Source organism: Choloepus didactylus, chromosome 7 (assembly GCF_015220235.1).
Source record: "Choloepus didactylus isolate mChoDid1 chromosome 7, mChoDid1.pri, whole genome shotgun sequence".
Taxonomy (NCBI): domain Eukaryota; kingdom Metazoa; phylum Chordata; class Mammalia; order Pilosa; family Megalonychidae; genus Choloepus; species Choloepus didactylus.
Window position 1 is genome coordinate 122162399 of NC_051313.1, and position 25466 is coordinate 122187864.

A 25466-nucleotide genomic window follows, 5' to 3' on the forward strand; every position below is an offset into this window, starting at 1 on the left:
ACCACCAAGCACAAAAGGTCTTCATGCCAGTGAGGGCCCAGTGCTGAGGGTTGGGCAGTCACAAATCAGGACCAAGAGTGGGGAGATGGGGGTGTTAATCAAGGGGAAACTCAAGAAAGAAGGACCATGCCATGTTTAGAATGAGGAGTGCAAATGGGTTGGCCACAGGAGAAATGCCTGATCAGTGTTGTTTATTGACTCTACCCAGCAAAAGTGAAAGAAAATTTTTGACACTGTGCGAAGAACAAAGGACACAGCAAAGCTGCCTAAAGATAAACACAGCAGCCCAGGCAGGGGATTTCCAACTCAACTTCTTGCATATAAGCTGGACTCAACTTCTTGCATATAAGCTGGACTCAGGGTTCTTTTCTCAGCTGCCTGTTTCTTCTCTAGAGACTGCAGAAATGGCTCCCAATGCTCCCTGCATCTGTGTAAGTTGGGATTTGACAAAGGGATGGGGAAAGGAAAAGAACCTCCAAGGCTGGGGAAAGAGTTCTGGAACTGGACAGGGGATGGTACTCAGGGAGGCAGGATAGCCAGGAGCGCATCTTGAAGGGGAGGCGATAGGAGTTGATATCTGCAGAATGGGAAGAAGGGTCTTGTGGAAAGAAGCTGGACATCTGGCTCCTGATTTCTCTTTTGTGTCAGATCTTGAACTGGCCACTGTTAGGGATAAATGGTAGAAAGTGGGACTGGGCTTTGTGCTCAACAGGGCTGGCAAGTTTTGAAATTATGGAAATATTGTCTCAAGACCTTTCTGCCCTATCTTGTTCAGGGATCCAGGATTCTTAAATTTAAATTCCCTCTCCTCCCAAAGGAGAGCTTCACAAAACTCATTTACCTCAAGTTGTTAATGACCCAAAGCGTTACCTTAAATAACAACCTGGAATGCAGGCAACACTTAACACAGAGGAAGGATGCTACAGTGAAGGAATATCAGACAGGGTCTGTAACATGTAGGTTGAGAAGATATTTTTGAATGGGCTATGATGGAAGTCCTTCCAGGCTTTTGGATGATAACGCAGTGGTAAGCTTCCCAGCATTCAGAATTTTCCAGTTATTGAAGTAAGACTTGCATATAGTCCCCACCTTCTGTGAGTGAGGCTCTGGTCTAATCAAAGGAGAAGATCACATTTTATGATGGGTAGATACAAAAACACAGGAAACAAATTAGCAAGTAACATTGAAGTGATACATTGAAGTATCACTGTAATATGTGAGTTATTGTGAAGTAATTAAATGTTAAATCAGAAAGCAACAGCACAGAGATTATGAATCTTAACCAGGTTTTCCATCCAAAGTAGTTGCAAAACAGCCCCATGAGTATCCAAGGACACTGTCAAGTCTTGGAAACTTTTTGGGAGTTGTTTTTAGAGTCTGGTGTACATCTTTTGAAATTTTGTAGTTGGATTCACTTTTTTGACATTTGACACATTTTATCTCAACAGAAGGCAGGTAAATAAAATGGGAAATCATTAATGATATTTTGGGATGAATACAGGGTTTTGTTACAGAGAAATGAGACTTCTTTTCTTGTTTGTCTTATACCTGGGTCTGGAGGAAACAGAAGTGTCAGGAAAGGAAGGGTCACAGATTGGTGGAAAGGAGGAGTGCCTGGCAGGCAGTGGAAGGGCAGGTGCTATGAAGGTGGGGGTGAAAGGGTGGCGGATATTCTAGGCAACTGTCTTGGTTCTCATTGCCCAGGTGAATGTACATTCCATGGAATGGGAAATGATGACCTTCACTGCCAACAAAAATGACAAAGTGAAGAAAATCAGTGAATACATCCGGTCCAGGACCAAGGTTCCTGTGCAGGACCAGGTCCTTCAGCTGGGCCCCAAGATCCTAAAGCCCCCGAGACGGCTGTCTTCTTATGGCATTGACATGGAGAAGACAATCCACCTCACCCTGAAGGTGGTGAAGCCCAGTGACGAGGAGGTGCCTGTATTTCTGGTGGAGTCGGGTGATGAGGGGCAGAGGCACCTCCTCCAGGTGCGAAGGTCCAGCTCAGTGGCCCAAGTGAAAGAGATGATCGAGACCAAGACAGCTGTCAGCCCTGAGACCCAGATTGTGACTTGCAATGGGAAGAGACTGGAAGATGGGAAGACCATGGCAGATTATGGCATCAAAAAGGGCAATTTACTCTTCCTGGCGTTTCCCTGCATTGGGGGGTAACCGCCCTGGGGATGGAGTGATCTCAGGAGAAAAAGCACTTATTTCCTTTTAGCTCTTACTTACCAATCACATCCTTTGCTGGTTTGCCAAGATGAATAAAGAGATAAATATAACATTTGGGTGAAGTGGAGGGAAGAAGATTGCAGAATACTTTTCCAATGTTATGATTCTTTGATTCTAATGTAATTAAGAGACAGGATAGTGTGTAAGGTGTTACTGAAAATAGAAAATAAATTACTAAGGCACATGAGAGACAGCATTCAAAGGCAGCTTGCAATTGAATTCTTTCTGGTTCCCTCTGATTCATAGAAAAACTCCAATTTCCTTTCCTATCAGACAAGGTAGTAAGTTTTAGGTTGGGATCCCTACTTTTCTAATTTCTGTTTTCCATTTGTGTTTAGCCCAGTGCTTCGTAAATAATATCAATAATTGTTAAACCGAACTGAATTTCCACTGATAGAGAACAGTGAAATTATTTATTATGAAGTGGAATAATTAATTTGACTTGATCACAACCTAATGCAAAAAAAAAATTAGAAATTCAATTAAACTAATTTCTGTCTCCTTACTTAAGGCTGTTTGGTATGAAATGAAATCTGGCACTGCTCCCCTGCCTACTCTGTATGTCTCACACCCAGTTAAAATTGTTCTTATTTCTGGGGATGGTGGTGGGCATGGCAGTTATTTTCTATGGGGGTCTAGAGTTTGTTCCTCTCAAGGGGGCTCCTTGGGGGCAGAAGTGCTGCAGGAGGGAATGGACTTTCTGTGGACCAGCCTCTGTCCTGCCTGCCCTAGGGTATGGCAGGTCTTCTCTAGGCCAGGGTGTCAGTCTGGGTGGGGGGTAAACGGCTGACCCCTGGGCTGGCCCCAGCACTCTGTCCAAGTTCTGCTGATGGAGGCTTTTCTTCTCTGCTTCCTTCACCTCCAGGTCCCTGCTTCTCTCTTGGGAATTTGAGTACCTTCCTCCCTCCTACTCCCTCCGTGTACTCCCCTCTCTCATGGCCCCATCTCATGTCCTGCTTGCTGCTCATCACTTGCTTGTTTTCTCACAACCTGAGACATGCCTGCCTTCTTCCTTGCCAGTCCTAGTCCCTTCTCTTCTTTAAAACTTGCTCAAAACCAATTCCTACAGGAGGGTTTCCCAACCTGACCACCCAGCACAACTCACCACACTTAGTTCCTCATCGTGCTTATGGGACAGGTGTCCTGTGGTGGGCACTGGTCACCTGGTGGGGTCAGAATTATGTCTCAGATTGTATTGTTTCTCTGAGAAAAGAGACCATGGCTCTTTTTTTCTGGTTGGAGTCTCCTACAGGGTACGGTCTATGATTTCCTTGTCAAACTGAGAGACCCCTGATAACCATGCCCCTCCCATCAGATGGGACAAAGCTAATAAAGGTAACCATTATGTCACACATCATCTCACCTGCATACAGAACCCTGAGGGTTGCTTACTGTGTCCCCTGAGGATGTGGAGGTCCCCCCAAATCAAACCTTCTCCTGTCTTCAGCTTGGGAGAAAAGCCAGAAGGCTATTTCCCCCTCTCTAAACTTATATGTATAGAGGATATACAGATTTTCCCTCACGAATCTGAACACTTCCTGGAGACGGGAAGGGAAGGGTTAATCTCCCCCATTAACCATCGACTCCCTGAGGACAAATCTTGCAGATTCTCTTATAGAAATGAACAGCTCGAAGCAAAACTGACTCTCTAACAGCACTTCCATCCTTGGATCCTGGGCTGACAGTTTCTTCCTTCCCCGCACTCACTGTCCAGTCTGCCTTCTCTCCAGACTTCCCAGGAGCCTCCTCGCTGCCCCCTTCACCTCCTTATTCCTCAGGGTGTAGATGAGAGGGTTGAGGGCGGGTGTGACCACGGTGTAGAAGAGCGAGACGAACTTGCCCCGCCCCTGGTTGTAGCTGCGAGTGGGTTGTAGGTAGGTGTAGATGGCCGAGCCGTAGAACAGGCAGACAGCAGTCAAGTGGGACCCACATGTGCCCACCGCCTTCCTGCGGCCTCCGCAGGACCGCATGTCCCACACAGCGCCGGCCACGGAGCCATATGAGGCCAAGATGACGGCGGACGGCAGCAGCAGGATGACCACGCGGGCGGCGAACATCTGGCGCTCAGTGGCGTCCCCGCCGCCACCGCAGGCCAGCTTGAGCAGCGCGGGAAGCTCGCAGATGAAGTGGTCCAGCTGTCGGGGCGCGCACAGCGGCCGTGCGGCCAGGAGCGCCGTTTGCGCCGCGGAGTTGGCGAGGCCGCCGAGCCAGGAGGCGGCGGCCAGCGAGCGACAGAGGCGCGGCGAGGCGAGCCCCGTGTAGCGCAGCGGGCGGCACACGGCGGCCGCGCGGTCCAGCGCCATCACCGCCAGGAGGACGCACTCGGCGGAGCCCAGCGCCAGAGACGCGCACAGCTGGGCCATGCAGCCGCCGCGCGGCAGGCGGCGCGCCCGGCCCCGCAGGTTGGCCAGCAGCGGCGGCACCACGCTCGTGGTGAAGCCCGCGTCCACCAGGGCCAGGTGGCAGAGGAAGTAGTACATGGGCGTGTGCAAGTGCAGGTCGCGCACCGCCAGCAGCACGATCGCCGAGTTCCCTGCCAGGGTCAGCAGGTAGCAGAGAAGGGCAAGGGCGAAGAGGACTGGCTGCAGGGACGGCCAGTCGGAGAAACCCAGCAGGAAGAAGCTCTCCTCTGTGCTCTGGTTGGCCTAAAGGAGGAAAACTCCCAGAATGTTTGGAAGTACCAAATATAAATGAGTAATACTGTCCCACACAAGCAAATGAAAATCTGCGATGTGGGGTTGGAGTGGGGGAAGGGATCGAAGCACATACAATGTTTCCGTAAGATTGTAATCTCATGTACAGACTTGGACTCTTAGTTGAGGAAGAGAGCAATATATTACTTTAGCTTAGTTTATATATTTACAAGATTCTATGCCGAAGATAGAACCTCCATTTTATAGATGAGCAAATTGAAGCCCAGAAAGGCTAAGTAAGCTGTCTTAAGGTTGTAGCTAGTCAGTGGCGATTTGGGACTTGTACTTAGGTCTGCCTTGTTTCCAATTCTGTTTATACTCCTAGGGGCCAAAGAAGAAATCTAATCTCCCTCCCACATGACAACCCTTCAGATATTTGAAGACAGATTTCACTCTGAGTTTCCCTCTCCCTTCTTTGAAAATGTACATAAAAATACATGCAGTATTCCAGGCTTGGTCTAACCAATAGTTGGTAGATCAGAACTCTCACCTTCCTTGTTTCTGATGCTCTACTTCAATTAATGCAATCCATTACATTACTGACTACTGATGTCTAATGTGTGTTGAATATCAGCTGTTTCCAATGCCCATGTCCCTCCTGCCCTAAGGTTTAGAGTGAGGACCCTGATCAGCACAGATCAGTGAATGCATTCCAGCCTTTAAATGAAGAGTCAGCTGGAAAGAGGAAAGAACACTAGACCAGAAGTCAGGAGACCTGAGTCCTACAGAGCATAACTGCCATTAGTTAGTTATTTGATATGGGAAAGTCACTTCATTGCCCACTGCCTCAATTTTTTCATGTGCAAAATGAAGAGCTTGACTAGATGACTTCTAAATTTCCTATCCTATCCCCTGGCTCTAACTCAATAAGCATTCCTCAAAAAAATAAAGAGGAGACACAGAGCCTTCTAACCCTTGGGAATGATGCTGAATCAGATGTCCTAATCGTACAGAAACCATAATAGTTGATGTGGTGGATAAAAGTTACATAAAATAGTTCTGCATGCTTTATGATGGGTGTCATCAATATATGGATAACATTTTAGATATCACATTCACTATTCTTAATTAAAAATCATAATCTCCTACTTTTCATTTTTAGGGGGAAAATATCACATTTATATGGTTTTCTCATTTATCATCACTAGGCAGAGGTGTTTATTAATGTGATTAAGAACAAGTTTCTGGAGCCAGACTGAGTTCCAGTCTTGCAGATGCCATTTCCTAGCTGAGCAACTGTAAGCATGCCACCTAACCTCTCTGTGCCTCAGCCTCCTCTTCTGTCAAATGAAGTGGACCAAGTGGGTTAAACAGGTAAAACTCCTAGAACAGTGCTTTAGAACACACAGTAGGTGTTCTATAAATGTTAACTATTACCATCCATACTTCACAAATGAGGAAACAGGATTTTAGAGGGGTCCAACACCAGATAGTGACAGAGCAAGGATGATAATTCATATCCCTTTTCATTTGTTAACCCTGATCTTTACCTACCTGCAAATTAGATAATAGTTAGATAATTGTCCTCTTTTGTAGATTAGTATAGGAGGCTAGTTGAGTTTAAAAAACTTGCCCAAGATCATGTAGCTTGTATATACTTACTAGGATTTGAACCCAAATCTGACTCTGACTTTCTTCCATAGTTTCTTTTTTTTAAATCAGACTCTATTATGTTCAGGACCATGGAGGATAAAAAGACCTGCAAGGCCTGACCTTTATTTTTAGAAAATTTGACAGCCTTGGGGAAATATTGGAGAATGATAAAGTGCAACAGGTAACAATCAGACTAATTGTGTAAAGACGGCTGGAGTGTTGCATTCTGAAGAGTAAAATTCTCTAATGCTGTGATTGCCTAGAGACACACCAGATCAGACCTGCAAGCCCTAATCCATTCCTCTCCAAATGTGCCACACTCTTCTCACATGATAAACAGGCACACACTAATAAAATCACACAGAAAATGTTCCTATACATGAATGAACAAATTCTCAAGTACGTAACTCAGACACATGTATACACATATGCATATATCCCATCACTCCCCGCAAGCATCCGGAAGGCAAATCAATTGTACAAAATATTCTATAATGTGTCTCCAAACCTCATTTGATATTCTAGAATGTGCTCCTCATCCACAAGACCCTTTTTCCCTATGGCAATGTAATGACAAACTAACCTTCATGTCTTACTCTTTGGCACTGAAATTTAGTCCTTCAGATCATAAGTTGGTCTCTTGTTCCTGCTCTGGCTTCTCTGGCAGAGATTAAAGAGATTAAAGGAAGACCCAGTTGCATGACTGTGTTGATTTCTGGAAAGGGTATCTGAGAGAAGAGCCAGGCACCTCAGGAAGAAACTGTGGGGTGGGTATCATCTTGCTTATCAGCAGAGGAAAGGATAGAATGTCTTTGGACAAGAAGTCCCATGAAGCATCAAGATTCAGGCAGAGGTGTTGATGTCTGTAACTGGAGAGCCAGTAATGGGGTGCCGACAAGGTAAGGACTAGAGAATACCCAGAATTAGCATGAAATAGTGGTGGCAGCAAAAATATCCTTTCTGATTTCAAAAGGCATAGCAGTTGGAGACAAGGAGGAAGGGTATTGGTTAGTAAGGAGTGGAAACAGGGAATCAAGTTCCCCTGATATTTAGAAGAGAGGACAGAGCTCTGGGGAATCTATGTCCCACTCCCATAATTAGTACCTTGCATAGAGGTGTCCAGAGAGGAGTCCCCCAGGGGGAGGAAGGGGAAATTCTGGAGGGAAAGTCCCTTTAGGATAGTGTGCCTCTACCAGTGTGTGGATGTCAGAGGCAGCATAATTACTTTTTTTTTTTTTTTTTTTTTTATCATCATTTTATTGAGATATATTCACATACCACGCAGTCATACAAAACAAATTGTACTTTCGATTGTTTACAGTACCATTACATAGTTGTACATTCATCACCTAAATCAATCCCTGACACCTTCATTAGCACACACACAAAAATAACAAGAATAATAATTAGAGTGAAAAAGAGCAATTGAAGTAAAAAAGAACACTAGGTACCTTTGTCTGTTTGTTTGCTTCCCCTACTTTTCTACACATCGATCCATAAACTAGACAAAGTGGAGTTTGGTCCTTATGGCATTCCCAATCCCACTGTCACCCCTCATAAGCTACATTTTTATACAACTGTCTTCGAGATTCATGGGTTCTGGGTTGTAGTTTAATAGTTTCAGGTATCCACCACCAGCTACCCCAATTCTTTAGAACCTAAAAAAGGTTGTCTAAAGTGTGCGTAAGAGTGCCCACCAGAGTGATCTCTCGGCTCGTTTTGGAATCTCTCTGCCACTGAAGCTTATTTCATTTCCTTTCACATCCCCCTTTTGGTCAAGAAGATGTTCTCCATCCCACGATGCCGGGTCTACATTCCTCCCCGGGAGTCATATTCCACGTTGCCAGGGAGATTCACTTCCCTGGGTGTCTGATCCCACGTAGGGGGGAGGGCAGTGATTTCACCTTTCAAGTTGGCTTAGCCAGAGAGAGAGGGCCACATCTGAGCAACAAAGAGGCATTCAGGAGGAGACTCTTAGGCACAAATACAGGGAGGCCTAGCCTCTCCTTTGCAGCAACCGTCTTCCCAAGGGTAAAACTTATGGTAGAGGGCTCAACCCATCAAACCACCAGTCCCCTATGTCTGTGGTCATGTTAGCAACCATGGAGGTGGGGTAGGCGAATACCCCTGCACATAATTACTTTTTAATGGCATTTTTAACTCCTAAGTTTTAGCTGGTTTAGAATTTCATTCTCTGGTTGAGTGACCTTGATCAAGTAGCTTAGCTTCAATGATTCTCAGTGTCATCCATCTGTAAAACATGTGAAGACCAAAAACCAAAAAACAAACCCTTATCTGTCAGAGATGTTGTAGATATGATGAAGTCATACTCCAGTTTGAATGCATGCTTGATGCTCATGCCATCAACCTTTGCCCACCATCCCTCCTTGTTGCCATCACTCCCTCCCCATACACTGAGCACTCCTCATTCCCTGGAGACTTGCTCCTGGCTCCTGCTCACTCTCTCCAGTATCCATATAGATTATACTTCCTGCACCCTCTCCTCTCAGTTCCTTCCTCAGTTAGGGGTCTGGGAATTTATCACTGTCCCTTCCCTCCCTCATGTCTTCACCTCTCTATTTCTCCAGCTTGGATTCCCTGGTCAATTATTGTAATTACTCCCCTGCAACCATACTCTCAAATGTTCCCACCTCTTTTCACTTTGGTATACTCTCTTGGTTAAATCACTAGCCTACTTAAATCCAACTCTAATCCTACTCTCTCCCTACATTTGTTCAGCTGAATGTGACTGGGGAAAAGCACGTTGCCAGGCTGCGAAGTTTCACTCTATATCTGTACCGGTTTGTATATATTATGTCCCCCAGAAAAAGCCATGTTCTTTGATGCAATCTTGTGGGGGCAGACATATTATTGGGGATTAAGTTGGAATGTTGGGATTAGGTTGTTTCCATGGAAATGCGCCTCACCCAACTGTGGATGATAACTCTGATTGTATAATTTCCATGGAGGTGTGGCCCTGCCTGTTCTAGTTTGCCAATGCTACAGAATGCAAAACACCAGAGATGGATTGGCTTTTATAAAAAGGGGGTTTATTTGGCTATACAGTTACAGTCTTAAGGCCATAAAGTGTCCAAGGTAACACATCAGCAATCGGGTACCTTCACCGGAGGACGGCCAATGGCCTCCGGAAAACCTCTGTTAGCTAGGAAGGCAGCTGGCATCTGCTCCAAAGCTCTGGCCTCAAAACGGCTTTCTCCCAGGACATTCCTCTCTAGCAAGCTTGCTCCTCTGCAAAACATCACTCACAGCTGCACTCCATTCAGTCTCTTTGAGTCAGCACGTTTATATGGCTCCCCTGATCAAGGCCCACCCTGAATGGGCGGGGCCATGCCTCCATGGGAACATCTCATCAGAATCATCTCCCACAGCTGGGTGGGGCACATTCCAAGCAAATCCAACCAGCACCAAAAACTTCTGCCCCACACAAGACCACAAAGATAATGGCATTTGGGGGACACAATACACTCAAACAGGCACAGGCCGTAAAGTGTCCAAGGTAAGTCATCAACAATTGGGTACCTTCACTGGAAGATGGCTAATGGCGTCTGGAAAGCCTCTGTTAGCTGGGAAGGCACGTGGCTGGCGTCTGCTCCAGAGTTTCATTTTCAAAATTGCTTTCTCCCAGGACATTCCTCTCTAGGATGCAGTTCCTCAAAAATGTCACTCTTAGTTGCTCTTGGGGTGTTTGTTCTCTCTTAGCTTCTCCAGAGCAAGAGTCTGCTTTTTCAATGGCCGTCTTCAAACTGTCTCTCATCTGCAGCTACTCTTAGCTTTTGTGCATTCTTCAAAGTGTCCCTCTTGGCTGTAGCAAGCCCTGCTCCTTCTGTCCGAGCTTATATAGTGCTCCAGTAAACTAATCAAGGCTCATGCTGAATGGGCAGTGTGCCGGTTTGAATGCATTTTGTCCCCCAAATGCCATTATCTTTGATGTAGTCTTGTGGGACAGACTTTTGGTGCTCAAAGAGAGAAAACTGAGTGCAGCTGGGAGTGATGTTTTGAAGAGGAGCAAGCTTGCTAGAGAGGAACGTCCTGGGAGAAAGCCGTTTTGAGGCCAGAGCTTTGGAGCAGACGCCAGCTGCCTTCCTAGCTAGCAGAGGTTTTCCGGACGCCATTGGCCGTCCTCCGGTGAAGGTACCTGATTGCTGATGTGTTGCCTTGGACGCTTTGTGGCCGTAAGACTGTAACTGTGTAGCGAAATAAACCCCCATTTTATAAAAGCCTATCCATCTCTGGTGTTTTGCATTCTCCAGCAGCATTAGCAAACTAGGACAGATTTTGGTACCAGAGAAGTGGGGTGCTTTTGCTGCTGAGACTGCAAATACCAAAACATGTTGGAATGGCTTTTCAAATGGATAAGGGGAAGATTCTGGAAGACTTGTGAGGAGCTTGATAGAAAAGGCCAAGACTGCTTTAAAGAGACTGTTTGTGGAAATATGGAGTCTGGAGATGCTTCTGATGAGGACTTGAGCAGAAATGATGAATGTGTTGTTGCAAACTGGAAGAAAGGTGATCCTTGTTTTAAAGTGGCAGAGAATTTGGCAAAATTGAGTCCTGGTGTCAGATGGAAGGAAGAATTTGAAAGTGACAACCTGGAATACTTAGCTGAGGAGATCTCCAGACTACGTGTGGAGGACGTACCCTGGCTTCTCCTTGCAGCTTATAGTAAAATGCGAGCGGAAAGAGATAAACTTAGAACTGAACTCTTGGGTTCAAAGAAACAAGAAGCTGATGGCTTGGAAAATTACGAGCTTCCAGGGGGTGGAATCCCAGAAGCTACAGCCCAATGTGAGGATGTAACCAAACATGGACCCCAGCCGCTATTTCAGTACAAGCCAAGATTGGAAAAGGAGTTAAGCAGAAAGGATTTGTGGAAAGTCCTATTGTCTGATGGCTTTGACCCCTGCGTGCTTCATGCAAAGCCAACAGAATTTTTGCGAGATCTTTATAGACAGAGCCATTGCTGGTCTGGACTGGAGGAGACAGACAAGGAAAAAATTAAAGGAAAAATCTCTTCAAAGACAGAGCCATGGAGGTTGAGGTCTGGAGTCAGGAGGTCTCGGGCTGGGAGAGCGGAGCAGCCCACATGCATGGAAAGGGTGAGTTTGCCCTGGAGGTCGAGGGCGGGCTTTCCGCCTCGATGCTCTGGAAGAGTTTTGCCATCTGAGGTCCCAAAGAGGGTGGAGCACATTCCCAGGGAATTGGAGAGAGCCTGGCTGCTACCACACTGTTCTGAAGGGGTTGAGCGTGTACCCCGGAGATGGAAAGGAATCCGGGAGCTGCCCCAATGTTTGAGGAGGGTGGGGCCGAGAAGGTGGTCTCCCCAATGTGTGGGTATGTTGGGGCACTCACCTAAGCGTTTGGAGAGGAAAGGGCTGCGGAAAAGGCCCTTAGGAAGGGTTAGGCTCCCGCTCTCTCAAGCCCTAAGGATGCGACATTGTTCTGTAAATGACTCTCAGACTTTGAAATCTAAAGGAGTTTGTCCTGCGGGTTTTAGGAACTGTTTTGCTCCTGTTAACCCTGTTTTCCTTACTGTTTCTCCTTATGGCAATGAAAATGTTTATCCTATGAATGTCCTTCCTTTGTATATTGGGAGCACATAACTTGTTCTAAGTTCACAGATCCACAGCTAAAGAAGAATTATGCCATAGGACTGACCATGCCTATAATTGATTTTGATGGGATCTTGTACTTAATTTTTGTTACTGAAATGATTTAAGTTTCTGTGGTATTGTGGAATGAATGTATTTTGTATTTGGAAAGACAATGTCATTTTGGGGGGCAGGGAGTGGAATGTGCCGGTTTGAGTGTATTGTGTCCCCCAAATGCCATTATCTTTGTGGTCTTGTGTGGGGCAGAAGTTTTTGGTGCTGGTTGGATTTGCTTGGAATGTGCCCCACCCAGCTGTGGCAGATGATTCTGATGAGATGTTCCCATGGAGGCATGGCCCCGCCCATTCAGGGTGGGCCTTGATCAGTGGAGCTATATAAATGAGCTGACTCAAAGAGAGAAAACTGAGTGCAGCTGGGAGTGATGTTTTGAAGAGGAGCAAGCTTGCTAGAGAGGAACGTCCTGGGAGAAAGCCGTTTTGAGGCCAGAGCTTTGGAGCAGATGCCAGCTGCCTTCCTAGCTAGCAGAGGTTTTCCGGACGCCATTGGCCATCCTCCGGCAAAGGTACCTGATTGCTGATGTGTTGCCTTGGATGCTTTGTGGCCTTAAGACTGTAACTGTGTAGCGAAATAAACCCCCGTTTTATAAAAGCCTATCCATCTCTGGTGTTTTGCATTCTCCGGCTGCATTAGCAAACTAGGACACGGCCTTAAGACTGTAACTTTCTAACCAAATAAAAGCTGATCCATTTCTGATATTTTGCATTCCGGCAGCATTAGCAAACTAGAACAATATCCATGACCACTTAGTCTTAGAGGGTGGGGATGGTGCCATCCAGGAATCATATTATATTCCCTACTCCACTCACTAGCCCATTCTCTTAGATCATTCAGACATACTTTCTCCTCTTTCCTCAAATCCCCAATACTCTCTCTCTCTCAGATGGTAGCCTCTCTCAGATAATAAAGTTACTTCATATTTCACTGAAATTAAGAAAATCAAAAGAGAACTTCCACAAGCTCTCACCAACACATCTACTCACCTACTTGCATCTGTGCTCATATACTCTACTTTTTCTTTTGATATTTCTAGGAGGTAACTATTTGTGTTTCTGTCTGATGCCAGTTCTTCCACTTGTTCACTAACTTCTATCCTGCCCCTGCCTCCTGTGACGTTATTTCCCCCCCTCTAGCAGATCATCCCCATCAATACATACACAAATTTTAATTTCTCATAAAATGTAATCTTCTCTTGATCTCTCTTCTCCCTAAGTACCATCCCACGTCTAGCTTACCCTTTATAACACAACTCGTTGAAATAATCTGGCAGCAAGTTTCCAGTTCCAACATATTTTCTCCTCTTCACATAAACTTTCTGTGCTGGTTAGATTGGGTGACTCCCTTGTGCATCCCTACCTCTTGCTTCCCTGCATCTATATATTTGCAACACATATGTGATCCTTCTCATATCCTGCTTTTCATTCTTAGTTCAAAAAATTATTTCCAACTATAAAGATAACACATACTCATGAAGAATAGGGAAATATGGAGATGTAAAGAAAAGGAAAAAAGCCTATCCATAATCCGGATAACCAATACCATTAATAGCGACCTTCAATCTTTTGCCAACCCCATTTTTCAAGCCTGTTTGATGGCTTCCCTAAGCTGTGATTTCCTGGTTTGCCCAGCAGATGGCGCTCTTCATCAAACGCTTTACTGCAGCCCTAAGAAGGCCCTGCATTTTTGAACATCTACCACCTTCCTCCCTGTTGGAGGCAGGGTTGAAACAATGGCCAGGCTTTCCCTTTCCAGGTCGGGCTGAAACAGTGGTTCAGTTCCAGGACTCAGTGATCTAAATTCGCTGATTAAAAGCTATGATCAGTGCTTGGTTTTGCCACCCCCCTCCATCACCCATTCTTGGGGAAGAGTGCTTCCACATCCCTCTCCATCTGCAGTAGCTAGGCAGGGACTGGTCCCCGTGGTGGCTTGTCTGGAGAGTGGGAGATGGGTGCCGGAAACAGTTGCAAAGCAGTTTTTTTAACGCAGTTTCTCATCCCTTCTTCCACCCTTCCCTGGATGCTGTACAGTGCTCTCCTAACCTCCAGGGCCCCAGAACAGTTGTTTCAGACAGCCTGTTTGGACAGCCTGTCCACTAGCTGTTTTTGGAAGAGGAGTGAGTCCTGGAGCTCCCTACTCTGCCACATGCCCCGGAAGGTCCTCTGCAATACTTTTTCAAAATACTTTTTGGACTGGCTCCTTTCTATCTTTTAGGTCACATCTGAAGTAGGAGTGGAGGCCCCTAACCTGGGCTTTACAGGGAACAATGAGAGGCCAACCAGAAAAGGCATGGCAAGAGCAATCTGCAGATGAGGATACCTGTGGATGGTGTGAGGTGTCGGGAGGTCCCATGTATGCTTCCTAAGGAAAAATGTTGGCTTAGGATATTTGCCCACACTAGAGGGAATGAATATGAAATATTTGTCGTAGTTAGAGGAAACCAGCCAAATTGCAGGGCACTAGTCAAGTAAGACCTTTTTTACCCATTAACTTATTCCCCCTCCTCTACTTGCTGGAGGAATCAGCAAGTAGAGGAGGAGGGTGGGAGCCCACTCATTTCTCCTTCCTCCTACAGGAATACAGAAGTTGGGAGAGGGAAGAATTTCAGAGTCTTGATTATTATAGGAGTTTGATAATTTTATTTACCTAAATAAGCACATTCTTAGCATAAAAACTGACCAGAGAACGTCTTATTATCTAGGAGTAGTCTGCCTAGTATTTCACCCGTGGCTGGGAAAGAAGTGCCCCACACAGATGGTTTGCCCAGACAATGAAGTAATAGAATACAATTGCTTTCTGTCAGAATCCTACTTTTTGGAATCACACTCTCTCAATGTACTGATGCATTTTTTTATGTGTTTAATTGTCAGTCCCAACAAGAATGTAAACATTGCAAGACCAGGTAACTTAGTCTCTCTTGTTTATAGCTGTATCTTCAGTGTCTGTAAATTAGGATTGCTAACATTCTGCCTCTTTGACTGCTTTTGAAAGTACTTTATAAAACAGTAAGACATTATTATTGTTGATAAATTTTTATTATTTTAATAAATTTAAATAAACTTTTTGGGAGCACAGTTTATATGCAATAAACTGCATCTATTTAAAAGGTACAATTCAATGAGTTTTGACAGATGTATATTCTGTGAAACCACTGCCACAATCAATATATAGAACCTTTATAGCACTTTCAGAGTTTTCTATATCTCTTTTCAAGGGGCTTTGACCCCAGGCAACCACTGATCTGCTTTCTATCACTATGGTTTAGTCTGTATTTCCTGGCACTCCATATAATGGGCTCATATATCATGTGCTCTTCTGACTACTATATAATGCTCAGCATAATGCTTTTGAGATTCATCCATGTTGTTGCATGTTCTTTCTTTTCTGTTGCTATTGCTGGGTAATATTTCATTAAATGGATATATCACATTTATAAAATCCATTCTTCTGTTGGAGGACATTTGAATTGCTACCAGTTCTTGGCCATTATGAATCGTCGCTGCTATATTTTGATTGATTTAGGAAGTAAAACTTAGCTAACAGGTAAGAAGGTGGTGGCGGGGTTGTCCTGCTCAAACAACCTTCTCTTCCATAGGAAGGGAAGCAAGGATGCTTTGTGCAGTCGCAGGCTGAAGACGATTGGAGGATGAATTTGCTGTTCTGAGTCATCACCATAGATAACAGGCGGACGAAGACTTCTTCAATCGCAAAAACTTTCAAAATTATCATTATTATTAGCTTAATTGGAGTGAAGAGCATCCAAGGAAGCAAAGCTTCCGTTATCGCTCCCCCCCCGCCCCACGTCTACCACAAGCCTCTCCCTGATTCATTCCTTCTCTCCTCCAGTCCGCGTGGACTCCCCTTTCCCCTTTACAACGTAGGGACACTTTCATTCGAGTTGCGCCTTTAAATGGCCCCTCCGTTTTCCCGTTAGCTCAAGCCCCCTGGAAAGCATTCCCACTCTTCTCCTCTCCCATTCATTTCCAGCCTCTTCGCTTGCTCCCCTGTTGCCTTCTTCTGTTTCTTCCCCGTCCTCTCCGCGATATCAAAGTGTTCTTTGCTTTGATCTGAGGTTCAGTCAGCGCCCCAGGGCTTTCCATTTTCTTCCCGCCCTCTCCGTGCCCACATCTGCTAAGGTTATATATGCACATTGAAATCCCCCTTCTAAGCCCGGCGAGCCTTCGGAAAAAAGGGGTTAAGATCACCGAGGTCGGACCTCCTAAGAATCCTAGAAGGGCCCTGCGCGGCGGGCCGCGGACGTGGGGCTGGGAGGGGCGGAGCTTCTCGGCGAAATGGAGGCGTCTCCACGCAGCGGCGGCGCGTCCACGCCGGGAGTGAGGAAGGGGTTATGCCTCCCCCCGGCTTCCTGATTGTGTCTTTCAGGGGTGGCAGCTGGAGGTGTCGGCTGGCTGGGTAGAGTGTGGGCGTGGTTTCTTGGTTTTAGTAGCACTGTTGCGTTTCATTACTTTTCAGGACCGTTCGCATTCCGTGTTTCACCTATTTTAATAGTGTGCTACAATGGACCCATTTTCCGGGCGAGAAAGGTGAGACCCATAGAATCGAAGTTAACTTGAGTGTTAACAGCGGAGCAGACACTCCAGGATTTTGAGCAGCAGCGTCCTCTGGGTGCTGTGTGTGTGTGGTGTATTAGAGGTGCCCGGTAAGGAAGATGGTTATTTTTGGGTGGGTGTGTATGTACTGAAAAGGAGCATTCATTTGTGGAGGAATTTGGAGAAAATAGAAAAATGCTAACTGGGGAAGAAGTTTAATTTTTGTGGGAGGACATTGAATAATTTATTTCTGATATTTGATGTTTTGAAATATTTTTTTTGAGCACTTAATGTATGTAGAGATTAGGAAGTTTGGGTAATTAGGAGAGGGGAAGACTGTAAGAGTAACATTTAATATAGGGTTTTGGGGGGTGATATTTGAGAGTGTTTTAAGGAAGATTAATCCGGAAAGTAGAGGTTAAAGCAAAAGAAGAAATAGGAAGTCATGGGTAATCAACAATGTGGAGATTGTAGTCAGGGAAATGAGGGGGTCATTGAAAACAAAAAGGGTGTTGGGGGAAGGGGTCATGAAGAATATAGGAATATCTCAAAGGAAAATATAGATGGGAGTTACTGCATGATATCAGGAGAATTAAAGAAAGGAAGGTGGTCATTGGAATCTCAGATGGTTGTTATGGAAAGTACTGTAGGAGTTACAGGATAACCAGACTCAAAATGTCCGGTATATTAAGAAGGTGTACTGAAGGCTTTGAAGAAGGATGGGAATCTATCAGAGAGGTGATTGGCATTCAGAAGGAACACAGGAAATTCCCTGGACAGGCCTGCTGGAAAATGGGGCTTCTGCGGAGGGTTCAGTGGCCTACTGAAGGAGAATCAACTGTGTGGTTGTCATCATTCTGCACCTGCAAGATTTTTCAGATGTGCCTTTCCTTCCCAGCTTTGGTGCTTTTCTTTGCTGAATTGTTTCGGTTTGGTAAAGCTGATGAACTGCAATATACCAGAAATGAGTTGGCTTTTACAATTCTAAGTTTATAATTCTACGGCTGTAAAAATGTCCAAATTAAGTCATCAACAGGACAATACCTTCTCCCTGAAGACCGGCCACCGGCATGCTTGGGTTCCTCTGTCAGATAGCAAGGTATGTGGTGACATCTGCTGGTCCTTCTCTCCTGGAAATTTCATTGCTTTGAGCATCTGGCTTTAGTGGCTGCTTCTCTCAGCTTTTCCAGGGGCTTTTCCTCTAAACTTCTCTGGATTTTTTTCTGTCTTTTATCCTCTTATAAAGTACTCCAGTAAGAGGATTAAGACCCACTTTGATGAGGTGGGTCACATCTCAACTGAAATAACCTAAACAAAAGGTCCCACCCACAATAGATCCACTTCCACATGAATGGATTAAAAGAACATTTTTTCTGAGGTATATAACAGCTTCAAACCATCACACTGATCATATGGGGCCTCCGTATGGGACAAAATAAAAGCCTGTGGGCCCCAAAATTATACAAGACAAATTGCAGAGATATCCACATAAGAGATATCCAAGACCCCAAGCAGTCCTTTCTGCTCTTGGTCTAGATCTGTTATCCTAGTTCCCTTGGAATAGGTCATGTTGATCATTATAAGTCTTTTTTGAGTACCAGTAGAGTGCTGCAGACTGTCTGGAAGAAAGAACTAAAGGGAATTATGACTGGTTTACTTCCTACGGAAAATACAGTGAGAAAGCCAAGGAATACAAAGAAAGCATAAAAAATGTTGGGGTGGAACTAAGAAAGAGCTAAGTTCCTGGGGAGAACCAGTCAGCCCATCCTAGAAATGGGAAGACTTAAAAGCCTCACCATGTAGCAGAAACCTTGTCTTTATTTCAATAACAATAATTTCCATTTTAGGATCTGTTTTTGCATAATACAGGAGAGTAACTCTATAATGGCCCCACCACACTGCCAGAGTATCAATATGGTGATTTCTCTAATTGCTATGGCCTCAGTTCCCATTTGGGGTATTTCTCTCTAGTCCTCCTTCAGTTTATCTCTACACCCATATTGGTGCAACATCTTACAGATGTTCCAGCCAGAAGAGTCTTCAATCTTTGCTTCAATCTGTCCTACAAATGTTACTGAGTACGAAATTCCGATTTGGCTTCAATACTTTTAACACTTCCAAAGCCAACCCCATTTTTCAAGCTGTTTCTTTTTTGGGAGCTGAAGAAAGATTAAAAAGATAATGCTTCATGTGCATATGTATTTGTGGTCCCACTGGAAAAATTCTATGAATGATTTCCCAATCACTGCTTTAGAAAGTTTCCCAACTATTGCAGGGGCAGCAGTAAGAGGCATGATTCCCTATGACATTTTTTTCTTTACCTTTTGAGTAAAGGATATTTAAGATTTGCATGGCTGTGGTCTCTATGTTCCTTTATACAAATGGGGAGAAAGGCCCAGGTAGCAAGGACTAGACTGGTGTTTGCTTGGGGTGGGAGGAGTGAAGAAAGCTCATGGGAATGACATCATCAACAACAACAACAAAAAAGTGGAAAACATGGACCTGGATAAAAAGCTCCAATCCTTAGGTTAATATTCTTGTGGATAGGGAGTGATTTATTTCTTTAGGCCCATTACATGGCCCAAGGTAGACAGAGCTCTTGTGTTCTCTGGCTGTTGGGTTCTAAACAACCTTTTGACTAGTTAATTGGTTTTTTAAAGAAGGTGCCTGCAAAACTAGTTCCACTACTCAGGCCGAGTATCTGTCCATTCAGTAGTAGTCATCGTCCTGGCTCTAAATTAGCCTCTTGTGAAGTCAGTTTTAGTAAGTCAGTCACTTCATTAGTGCCTGGTCACTGGTGGGTATATCATCAGTCCCACTCTAGACATGTTGAGGCTGATGCAACCTGAGGCTCTCCTGAAAAAGGGAAAGAGGTGACTTTTAACTTTCATGCTTCACCTCCTCATTCCCTACTTTGGCTAAACGTCTGACCTCATTCATGTATGGCACCTCTACCTTTGTTTCTCTAAAGATAGCAGGACCATTCGTGGTCTGCTGGTCTCCTGTCCCCTGCTGTCCCTTACAGTGCCTCTAACTGCTTGGTGGCAAGAGCAGCTTCTGAGAAGGGTGTGGCTTGGGTTCCCAGCCTCCTGGCAGGTGACGTTGTTAGGCCTGGTTGTGGGGAGAGGAAACATGCCCAGGAAATGCTATTATACCTGCCACTGGTGGTAAGGGAGTGGTGGTGGGGGTTATGGTGGATGAGACAGAGTGATAATATTGTGTATCCCTGCAGGATTGTGGGACTGGGTGGTGAGGAGGGAGACAGGGAAGGGAGGCTCACACGGGAAGGAGAAAGTGGGTCTGGGTGAGAGAAGAGAATGAAGAAGATAGAAAAGAGATGCTGAGCAGCGGAGGAAGGCAAGGGGGGTTTACTAGATCATTAGGAATGCTTAGTATAAAGCACGTGGTGGGGCCTTGAATATTACTTGTAGGGGGCTAGGCAGAAGAAGGAGGCTGAATAGAGGAGTGGGTGGCATCTTTGAAGCCTGAAGTCTGTACCTCCCACTTCTTGTTTTCTTTTGCTCCCAGAGCAAAAATCTGGCAATCTTTGGAGAGGCAAGCCAGGGCAGCTCCTCCTCCTCCTCCCCCTTATGTGAACCAGGGCTCCACCTCTCAGCATCCCTGTTGTGCCTGGCTTATGTCCCTTCTCCTCCACTTCTTTCCTCCTCCCACCCTTTCCTAGTCGACCCTGGCTGGGAAGAGTTAAGGCCAGTGAGAGCGCACACCCTAGAGAGGCAGAGAGGCAGACCCGGATGCGCACCCACTCTTATTTCCTGAACCGAGCCAGGGCCTTTGTCTCTATTCAGTGTCCCCTCCCACCTTTCCTGGCCCCTTTTGTGAGATCCCCACCAACTAGGCTCTTTAATCCCTCTATAGGTCACCGATCCGAGATTCCTAGGGAACCCTAGGGAGGAAGGATGAAGCAGGGGGACCAGGCTGTCAACTGGCAGAATCTGATGGGGGGAACCAGTGAGTGCAAGCTGGAGACGTGAGGTCTGGGCAGGTGCGGCTCCCCAGCTCTGAAGAGACACTGGCCCAGGGAGCACAGATGCTACTTTCCCAGTGATCCAGTGAGTTTTCCTCCGGGATCGTTTTTGCTCTTATCTTTCTCTACCTAGTGCTTCAAACTGCCTGTATTTCTCCCCTGCACCTCTCCCTTCCCTTCCACCCAACTCCCTCAGCCCTGTCACTTTCTACTTCAGTTCTGCAGAGTGGGGGAAGGAGGATGCCTTTGGTAATAGATAGCATCAGAAGCTGGAGTACCCTTTAGAGAGTGGATCTTCTGGGACCAGAGAAGTTTATGATGGGAGGCTGGAAAGAGAAGGGGATTGGAGAAGAGGGAATGAAGAGGGCCAGGGGTTGCTCAGGGGCAAGGGTAGGATGTGCAGAAGAAAGAGATGTGAATAGGACAGGACATGAATTGAAGAGAGTCCTTGGTGTTGGATTCAGGGAAGTATAATGGCAGGGGCAGCTGAAGATTGGGATCTCTTTAATCTTCCCCAGATTAACCTGCCCCTATCTTTGTCCTCCACAGATAAACCATGGCATCCATACTGTCTGCAGCTGAGGTAGAGGTGAGAATGTGGTCCATCTGCAACTGAGGTAGAGGTGAGACTGTGGTCCGCTGATTGCTATCTTTTCCTTCACCTCTTCTTTTCCACCACAGTGTTGTGTGTGTATGTGTGTTTCCTTTTCCTTTTTGCTCTCTGGGCCTGTACTCAGCCATCTCTTTTTCTTCATTTCATTTCATAAGCCTTATCTTCTCTCTGAACCCTCAGCTTTGACTGAAGTCTCATGATGAAGCTAGATAAGAATAATTCAAGCAACAAAGTAGGGGCCACAAAGGAGTGCAATGGCAAGAGAACTTAGCTGGGGCCAAAGGAGATCTGAGTTCTAGCTCTGCCCTAGGCAGCTATGTGACTTTGGACGTATTTCAGCTATTCTAGGCCTCTGTTTTCTCATCTCCAAAATGATAGGATTGGATTGGCTGAACTCACTTTTCTACTCAAAAGCCCTAAGGGCTCTGCGATGGCCTGTTTCTATTTAGTGCTGGGCATTTTATTCATACTGTCTGCCTTTAGTCCTGTTTTCTCTCTAGGTCACTGTGCCTTTATCTGCTTTTCACGTCATCCTCCTCTCGTGTCTTTGCATCTTGCTGCCTCCATGTCTGAGTGTCCCTCCATGTCTTCCAGTCTTTTATGGGACTCAGTCTTGAGCTCCCATGCCATTCCAGGGGCTGCTGACATTTGAGGAGGTAGTGGTGAGCTTCTCCCAGAAAGAGTGGGGCATCTGGACTCTGCCCAGAGGGCCCTCTACAGGGATGTCATGTGGTAGAACCACAGAAATCTGACTTCTGTGGGTGGGACTTCATTCCTCTTCCCTGTTTCAGAATCCCCACTCTTTTTCATTAACTATAGCTAGATTTTCAGCATTAAATGGCATTGTCCCCATTGATGCTCCCACCCCAAACTCAGGGGATACTGAGCAGGGATTAGTTGATGTTGGAGTGGTGTGATTATGCAGTGTGTTTTGGTCATTATTTCTCCCAAAGAACATTATGGAAAGTCAAGGTATTTATATAGGGCATTTAGAACAATGAGCAATAATTCTATATATAAAAGACTCTAGAAATCTAGAGTCTTTTAAAGCAACAATATTCCTTAATTTGCTAAGGATATTTAGAAAACCATATCAGGGCCACTATAACAAGAGTCTTTGGGAGACTTAGTCACTTTTGTCACTCAGACCAGAACTCATAAATTCATTAGCAGGGACAAGCTGTCACCAGGTATTTTATAAAACAGGAGAGGCTTTCCTTCATATTTCCCTTTTCTTTAACACCTACGTCTTTCACTTTTTTTGCCTATCTCCCCTCTTTCCTTAGTTCTTTCTCCTTATTTCTTCCTTTCTTTGCCCCTTTCCCTCCAGATTTTCCTCTTTCTTTCCTTCTCTTACTACCTTCTTAGCAATGAAGCTTTAACCTCTCCTCCCATGCAACTGCATATAATACTCCTTTCTCCCCATCACATTTTTATTACAAACACATTTTTCATTTCCTGAAGGCTAATGGGCTGTGATAGGAAATCTAGTTACACTAACGGACTGTGTAAAATAAAAAGACCTGGGAGTGGGAGACATGGTCCTGGTTGGGGAAGTGAAATCTTCTGTGTCAGTCAGTCTTCAGCTATTTGTGCCCTCCCTTTACGGGCATAACTTTTGGTGGGTGCTGTGAGGAGGTTGAGGCTGTGTGGATCAAGGAAACTGAGTCATAACAACTTTAATCAGATCCTTGATTTACCCAGCTGAGCATTATGTATCTGATACTGGTATCAAGTTATAAATAGAGGGATGCAGTTGATTGCCAACACATTTTCCTTTACTTCAAAATCCCAAACTTCCCCCATACTGTTCTGTGAGTCCACTGTCAGTCAGTCCATAAACATTACAGTTTGGGGTGGGATGTTCACAGATAAATAAGGCAAGGTCTCTGCCTGCCTGGAGGTTACCTTCTGGCTGGCAAGACAGGTGGGCCAACACAGAAGGCTGAATATGCTTAATGTCAAATGAACGTTCTAGAGCAATGCCATTCTGTGTGGTCTGTGAAACCAGTGCAGTATGTGAACATTTGCCACCTGTTTGTGATGGGATAAGTTCATAAATTGAGAGAAAGCATTTAGAAGCTTTTATAGCAATTTGACATAGCCACAGCATCCAGGCCTGTGATCACTGGACTTATCTCATTGACTAAAAGAACAAGAACAACAACAACAAAACAAAAACCCAAAACCTAAAAAACAAAAGCAAACCAAAACAAACCCTGGTCTTCACCACAGATAGTTTGAGAAGCCTTGGTCTAGAGAATGAATGTGATGAGAAGTGAGGTGGTCGAGGATGGCTTTATAGGGTAGGTAGAACCTGAAAGATGGGCAGAAATAATTAACCATGAAACAATGGAAGTATTCCATGCAGGGAGAAGGGTTAGAGTGAAGATTCAAAGGGAGATACACCCACTAGATAATGGTAAATAGACCAGTGTTCTGATTTAGGATAGGGCAACATGAGAGGGTGGGGGTAGTTAACAAAAATTGGGATTAGACAAGTTAAATAAACCGTATGGCCCAAGACTGCTTTTGCAGCCAGCCTTATAACCAATGACACCTTGTTCTGTGGTCCAAGGACAGCTATTCCCAAATTTTTAGAGTAAAATGGAGCACATGTGGGATATATGGGAGGTGGGCATAAGTTGATGGAGGAATGGTAGTTCAAATGGTAAGGTTAGACTAGTTGAAGAAAGGCCATCTAAATCTTGCTTTTAGAGTTTCATTGTCCCAAGAATAAAGGGAAAGATAGCCATAGATAGTTCACCAAGAAATTTGTTATCTTTTGATTGATCCAACAGGATTCCTGTTTCCTAAACCTGAGCTGATCTTACAGCTGGAGCAAGGTAAGGAGCCATGGATTCCTGAAGCCCCAGGACCTCCTGATCCGGGGCTTACGTCAACCTTTTCTGCAGGTGAGAGGGCTGGGTCCAAGGTGCACTAACCCAGCAGAGGGGGAAGGTTTGATGGATATTCAATATTTGGGGAAGGGAGTGGGTAAGGAGGAAACCAAATCTACTCTCCGCTTTCTCTTCCTTAGTCAGACATCCTTTTAGCTACCTAGTCATCCAATTGTTAATGGAGGGGGTGTTCAACTTTGCCAGCCACACGCCTTTGCCTTTTGTTGTTTCCTTTATCAGTCCCTGTGCTTGGAGGCATTACCACGTAGACCCCCTCACCCTGGAACTGTCATCCTGTCTCAGTCTCCCAGGCTGCCCATATGGCTTCTGATCTGCAGGGTTTATGTGTACCTTATAGCTATCTCTGAGCCCTTCCTAAGAGACTCAGCTGTTGTTATTTTACTTAACATCCAGATCTCATTGTATTCTAATTCTTGCTCTGTTTGTTCATTTAGCAAGCGTTTATGGAATGTACTGTGTACTGGAGCTGCACATTTCCTGAGTTCTATCAGCATGCCCTGAGAAAGGTGTCATTTGGAGTGTGAAGTAGATGTGGATTTGTCCCAGGGGTATAAGAGAAATGCGCTGGTTTCTCCTTTCCCTTCTAGGTAGCCTTGTAAATTTTTGAAAAATAAAACATATTTTTCTAATTACAAATGTGATGCCTCTTCATTGTAGAAAAGTTGCAAAATACAGAAAGTGTAAAAATTTAAAAACACCATAATCCCACTAGCTTCTGTTTACATTTGGCATATTCCTCACAGACTTTTAAAGAAGTTAAAAGACTTTTAGAGAACTAGAAGCAATCTCCATCTTTTTTATGTAACCCAAAATGTCTCTAAGAATGAGAATATCAGGAACAATAGAAGGTAGAATGAAAGCACACTCAGCTTCTGGGAGAGATGTTGAAATCACACTGTCTGCTATGAATATATACTTTTTATATTTTGACAGTGATGCCCAGTAGTATTTTGATACTCACTTAAACTTGGGGCCATCAGGTTATTGTATTTCAAACTATGTGTGTTTGAAACGTTGGATGTTTTTAAAGCTCACATAGGTTAGCTTGGGCTGGATGTTGGAGGAAGTTTGGGGAAAAGTTCTTTCTTTCCTGAGAATATGGAGCCAGAGAGGTCTGGTGTTGTCACTGGCAGGTGCTGTGGTGCTGTGGCTTGGGAATAGCAGTGGGAACAGCACTTCTTGGCTTTCC

General features: G+C 45.0%; 2 protein-coding genes and 1 long non-coding RNA gene across 9 annotated transcripts; 2 read left to right on the forward strand and 1 right to left on the reverse strand.

Annotated features, from left to right (window-relative positions):
* The first annotated feature begins 248 nt into the window (after window positions 1–248).
* Window positions 249–2741, forward strand: UBD (ubiquitin D). The gene is made up of 2 exons (XM_037843535.1): window positions 249–431; window positions 1705–2741. Exons 1-2 carry the CDS (start codon window positions 405–407, stop codon window positions 2173–2175), a joined length of 498 nt encoding a protein of 165 aa, XP_037699463.1. The 5' UTR covers window positions 249–404; the 3' UTR covers window positions 2176–2741.
* Window positions 2278–7113, reverse strand: LOC119540733 (putative olfactory receptor 2I1). Its single transcript, XM_037844698.1, has 2 exons — window positions 7108–7113; window positions 2278–4883 (listed from the first exon to the last, which is right to left on the reverse strand). Exons 1-2 carry the CDS (start codon window positions 7111–7113, stop codon window positions 3942–3944), a joined length of 948 nt encoding a protein of 315 aa, XP_037700626.1. The 3' UTR covers window positions 2278–3941.
* A 9369-nt stretch (window positions 7114–16482) lies between these two features.
* On the forward strand, window positions 16483–24907 carry LOC119539993. Of its 7 annotated transcripts, XR_005217993.1 has the most exons (6): window positions 16483–16542; window positions 16682–16752; window positions 17657–17857; window positions 20635–20828; window positions 21293–21366; window positions 24158–24907. It is a non-coding gene; the product is annotated as an uncharacterized LOC119539993 (long non-coding RNA). The 7 variants fall into 7 exon arrangements; XR_005217994.1 differs by having other exon boundaries at window positions 16493–17857; window positions 24158–24271; window positions 24712–24907; XR_005217991.1 differs by having other exon boundaries at window positions 16493–16868.
* The last annotated feature ends 559 nt before the right edge of the window (window positions 24908–25466 follow it).

Excerpts from the sequence above, each read along its gene's own strand:
- UBD (XM_037843535.1), top strand. The coding sequence starts at position 405 with ATGGCTCCCAATGCTCCCTGCATCTGT. Across the intron at positions 432-1,704 it reads CCAATGCTCCCTGCATCTGT|GTGAATGTACATTCCATGGA; the intron begins GTAAGTTGGGAT and ends CTCATTGCCCAG.